The sequence below is a fragment of the Carassius carassius genome, chromosome 37 (genome assembly GCF_963082965.1).
Source record: "Carassius carassius chromosome 37, fCarCar2.1, whole genome shotgun sequence".
Lineage (NCBI taxonomy): Eukaryota > Metazoa > Chordata > Actinopteri > Cypriniformes > Cyprinidae > Carassius > Carassius carassius.
Window position 1 is genome coordinate 24,511,854 of NC_081791.1, and position 6,000 is coordinate 24,517,853.

The 6,000-nt window shown below is 35.4% G+C and overlaps 1 protein-coding gene across 3 annotated transcripts in view; it reads right to left on the reverse strand.

The window, feature by feature from the left end:
* Positions 1–5,575, reverse strand: part of nhsa (Nance-Horan syndrome a (congenital cataracts and dental anomalies)) — a 107,628-nt gene extending 102,053 nt beyond the window's left edge. For 2 of the 3 annotated variants that reach the window (XM_059528334.1, XM_059528333.1), the window contains exon 1: positions 4,890–5,574. In XM_059528334.1, the coding sequence (XP_059384317.1) occupies positions 4,890–5,169 (280 nt within the window). In that variant the 5' untranslated portion in view covers positions 5,170–5,574. Of the gene's footprint in view, positions 1–4,889 lie in introns of all 3 variants that reach the window. The other variant, XM_059528335.1, reaches the window with a different exon arrangement.
* Between the last annotated feature and the right edge of the window lie 425 nt (positions 5,576–6,000).

Here is a 6,000-nt window from a genome sequence, read left to right on the forward strand (position 1 = left end):
ACCAAGGATAAGTAAATAAATAAAATACATACGTAAATAATATTTCAACCACTACAATATTAACTACTAATAACATTTTACTTTTAAAATCTAAAATCACTGACAATTTTATAAAACACACTATAAACAGATTATGAAGTGATACCCGACTCTCAGCGAGGTTCTCTCTCAGTCCCCAAACTGGACATGAGGGTTAAAGATATGCACCCTAACAACATCCAGCCTTGAAATCAAAATGATGAGGAGTTTTAGCTGTCCTGAGGAGGTTTTACTGAAAGGAGAAGGGTGAGCCGCCTCATTTAGAGTTTTTGTCTCGTTACCACGGAAATGCTAATCTGAAAGAGCTGAACACACTTCAGTGCCTCACAGTCATGCGTTCTTCTATTAAGCTAACAAACACACACACACACACACACACACACACACACACACATGCACACCAACACACACACACACACACACACACACACACACACACACACACACACACACACACACACACACACACACTTCAGCATTTACAGCCATTCCACCCACCACAAAGTGTTTCACTTACTCTGAGGCTTTAGAGGCTAAAAAATAAACCGCACACACACACACACACACACACACACACACACACACACACACACACTTCAGCATTTACAGCCATTCCACCCACCAAAAAGTGTTTCACTTACTCTGAGGCTTTAGAGGCTAAAAAATAAACCGCACACACACACACACACACACACACACACACACACACACACACACACACACACACACACACACACACACACACACACACAAATATAGACATTTTTGGAAGTATTATAATATAATATAATATAATATAATATAATATAATATAATATAATATAATATAATATAATATAATATAATATAATATAATATAATATAATATAATATAAATGCAAGCATATAAGTGATTATTATAAAAAAAAAAAAAATTATTTAAAAAAAGAAATCATGCAAAATAAAATAAAAATCACGCATAATAACATGTTGCATGTTTGTCAAATGTTCCCCACCTCTCAAATGACAGAAAGATATCAACAAAATAATAAAATAGCCTACTTCTCATGATTCAGTTCTCATAAATCAACCCATATTCTTATTTGAATATTTTATTTGCATAAAAATAAGTCTCTTTAGAAAGGTTAAATGCATTGTAAATGTTGTTTCATGTTAACCACACTGATATTTTTTAAATACTGGACCATTATTAGCATTTAGACAATATATGAGGAAAATAGAAGGGCATGTTTATATGAGAGTGTGTTGAACAGGGATGAGGCTTAGAGAGCATGTGCAAAACACTGACCTAATTGTGTCAGCATCATGCCTGATATCACAGAGATGAACACACACACACACACACACACACCATGTGCACTGGAAGCAACGTAAACAGATCCTAACGTGGTGATTCTGGATGGTACTACAGGCCCTAACAAACCCGCCCCCCATCCCACCACACACACACATTTGCACTAATTCAGATTCATATTAGCTGCTCTGTTGTTAAAGCGCACAAGAGACAATCACTATGAAAGGGCTGATGGAGAGTAATTACGGTGCTGGGGGATGGTGTACACAAATCTATTCAATATATATCATTACCACAACAATAACACAGACTTCAAAAGTTCCTCTGATATGACAAACCAACATCATACTCACGACACCAGCTGGAAGCTCAGAAATCAGTTTCACGTTTTCTGAAGAAAATATGAGCGGAGCATGCCAAAATAAAACTTGCCATAATGTGACTGCTGGGATGGATCACAGGGCGTTGCTAAAAGGTTGCTAAGGTGTTCAGAGTGATTTAGTGTTTTTAGGGCCTCCAGCTGCTTACAGGCTCAAGTCACACACTAAAGTTGAACACCTCAGATTTAAACAGAGCTCTAACCCATATTAACAAAAATAAAAGCAATGTAAAAATCCAAATGAAGGTGCAACAAGTACATTTTTCCACATAAAAAGTTAAAAACGTAAAAATAGTAGTCTCACATAATAAATCTCCCACATAATAGCAAAATACTACCACTGCACTATTGTATTTGTTTTGTTTTGGTGTGGGTGGGGCCAAATAGTAATTAAAAAAAAAAAAATAATAATTATAATTGAAAAAAAAATGCAATTTGTGATTATGAATGAATATTGCTATATGATGATAATAATTACTATTACTAAATAAAACAAAATAAGAATACTATTGTAATATTTCACTGTAAAATAAAAACTTATTTAATAATAATAATAATTTTATTTTAGACTTTAAAATTACAATACTAATATTTATGTCTGTCTTATTTTTTAAATTAAACTAAACCATCCAACATTTATTCTGATGAATAAATGCAGCAAGTCCTTAAAGTTTCTCTTCAGTGCCACGCTTCACTCTGAAACATAGCCATACGTTTATTTAACTCAGTTTGAATCTGATTTGATAATCACACCAAAACATATTGTAATTTAGTTTTCTGAATCATGATTGTGCACTTACTGAATACTATTCACTTCATTTTGTTAACCACATATTTTGCACATTTTTGATTGCAGAATTAATTGATGATGCATAAAAAATAGGTCTGGATTTTTTTCTTCTTTATAATTGCATTGTAACTAAAACTTTTGCATGGTTCTGTGTCCTCTCCACCCAGGTCTGTTGTAATTGCCGACAAAATAACAGGTTACTTTCAAGACCCTCTTAAATTGAAAAAATAAAAATTTTATGTGGTCTGGTTTGATGAATTACCATAATTATGATGTCATGTTTAAAGCAGACCGACACAAACATCCCAATCTGTTTGATTAATGACGAAATTCATCTGGCTGACCCATGATGACCCACAGGTACTGGCGACTAGAGCTGGATGAAGTGCATTAGTGACCTTTGACCCCCAAACCACAGGTTAAACAGAAATAGAGGCTGAAAGCAGGTGCTTGTTCAGTTATTGAAGCAGATTTCACTGTCTAAAGCCAGCTGGATTACACAAGCCCATGTGTTATGAATTTTGTTCAGGATCCTCTCACAGTCTCGGTTGGACCAGACTTCCTTCTTGACCCCTGAATGGGTCACATACAGAGACAAACCTTATGAGGAAAGTGTTTGAATGAGATCTCCCAGAGCAAAACAAACTCTCAGTGGCTAAAGAAAGACGTGACGGGGAAGGAAGGAAAGAGGGCTGGAAGGACAAAGGTTGGGTGTTATTCCATAAATACTGCATTCTCCCAAAATGACCCTGAAGATCTGGAGAAGAGACAGAACGTCCCGACAGCACGGTAAAGGCTTTTCTGCTATTACAAACACCGATTATTTGATCAGCTACTCGCAGTTTAAATTTTCACAGGTTTATATTTATCATGAACAAACAAACAAACAAACAAAAAATAAACAAATAAATAGAATATCACAGTTGTTATGAAACATTGCTTTCAACCGTGTCCATGGTCACTGGTTTATATTAATATATGTAAAATCATACATGCCAACTCCAGGTCTTCTTAAAGAGAACATTATGGGCTTTTTCTACAATGCCAGATGTTTTGACCACAACAACAGCAATAATGTTTTTTAATTTTTTTTATGTTTTACATTTTAGATTGTTTTATTTTCATTTAATATTGTTTAATATTTTATAAAATAATAATAATAATAATAATAATAATAATTATTATTATTATTATTTAATAAACAATTAAATAAAGCCGCTACAATAACATAAATAAACACAAAAATGTAATATAAAACAATCCATTAAACAAAATAGATATTATTATTATTATATAAAATAGTCAAAATAAACAAAATAATACAAAATATAAACATTACATGAAATAAGTTACATATAATAATAACAAAATAATATTAATATATTTTATTTTATTATTTATGTCATAATTATTATTAGTAGTAGTTGTAGTATTAATAATATTTTAAATATTTAACATAAATATTAATAAAATATAAAATACAATTATACAAAATATAATATATAATTTCTAATAAATATTATTGAAACACTTTCATGATTTTTTTTTTAATCCAAAAGGCCAGAGACTTTAAAACTCTCAAAGAAGAAGAAGAAGAAGAAGAAGAAGAAGAAAACTTTCTCTGTCACTCTTGCAGGTCCATTTGGACTGCATTACTCATGTGATGCAAATCAGCAAATACACAAAACAACCTAACCTTACTGAATTCATTATGCCACACAAACTGAGTACAGAATCCAACAGAAACAGACACTCTGCCTGGATCTATCACGGATCACAGACATCAGGCTTGTTTCACTTTCACATGTGCATGAATGACAGAATCTGTTCTTGTGCAACACGGAAATGATGTTCACAGTAACAAGAATCATGTTTTCCCAATATCATCTGCTGTGAGGAGCAAAGGGACTCACAACCCTACAGTAGCTGCGTTTCTGGAACATGTTTGCTGGTTTCTGGTATAAGATGGTGATTAGCTACAATGATGTCTAAAAACCAGCTTGATCAAGATGGTCTACCTAGAAACCAAACAACCACACGTTCCCAATAGAGTAACAAGAGGTTTTGAGAATTGGATGAATCACTTCAGATTGGGTTCAAACCCACAAGTTTTAGATCACAAGTCCAGATCTTACAACACCAGACCACCAGTCATGCGGGCTGGAGAGGAGTCAAGAGCGCGCAAGAGTAAACAAGTAGTTGTATTATTACATAACTCTTTAAGAGCTGTTAGTATGATGTATCCGAGCGGTAAAACATCTGGACTGGTGACCCAAAGACCGCAAGCGCAATCAATCACCATGACGCAGGGACTAAACCTTGAGAAAACGAACTCTTCATCACTTTTTGGATAGAAAAGACACTCCAGGAGCGGGGTAGGTACTCACGCACTGCCTCCTGTTTGGGGTCGAGCGCGCTGGTGGTCTCCTGGATCCTGCCCATCTTGTCCCGGAGCGCACAGACGCGCAGGTTCGTGGCGAGCAGCTCGTGCTCCAGCTCCTGGAAGAGCGAGCAGGCGTGTTTGGCCAGATCCGACAGCTGGCGCAGGGTCCGGGACAGAGCCACATTACTGAAGGCGCACAGGTCCTGGAACAGGAGACCCTCCTCATCCGCGTCCGCGCGTCTGTACAGCCACTGGGGCTCCACGATCCGCTTGGCAAATGGCATTTTGTCCTGTAGTGTTTCAGTATAAAATCCACCTTTGGAGGAAAACGCAAACAGGTTCCATGTAAAAAGCAAGACCCCCTCCTCCTCCTGCGTTAGTCCAGGGTCTTTCGCGGCTCGTCCTCCATCCTCCTCCGGACACACACACGCTGAACCGCACTGAGATCCGCCTCTGCCGCTCTGATCCCTCTTCCACTCACTCGCGTGTTTTTCTGCGCTTTAAACTCCGAGTGCTTTTAAGGAAAGGCGGAGCGAAAACGTGGAGCGGACGGCGGCGACAGCTGGATCCGGAGCGACCGCTAACCGTTCATCAGACAGACAGATGTTATTCAGAGTCAATTTAAAAAAATAAAAGCGTATACTAAATGACTTGGTAAATGTAAACTTATGGCAAATACATTAAAAGATCTTCAATTCCCTTTTCATCTCTTGCTGGATAGAGAAACTGAGCATTTTAAATAAAATATCAGTACAAATTACTTTTCTTTTTAAATTAAAATAAATAGTTTTTATGTACAGAGCAGTGTTATTTTGTATAATTTTTTTCATATTGTAGCATTTATTAATATGTTGAATTAGCTATTATTTTTATATGTTCCGTTTTAAATTTTATTCATGTTGTGCCATTTCTATTTGTTCTTGTTTATATATATATATATTTCTATTTAACTGTATTTTTTCTTCAGTTCAATGAGTTTAAGTGGCATGTAAAAAAAAAAGAAGATTATGAGAATAAAGTCATAAAATTTTGAAATTATATGTTTAGAAGTCATATTTAACTTTATTCTCATATTGCTATGACTTTTTTCTCGCAAATTTAGATTTTGTTTTCAC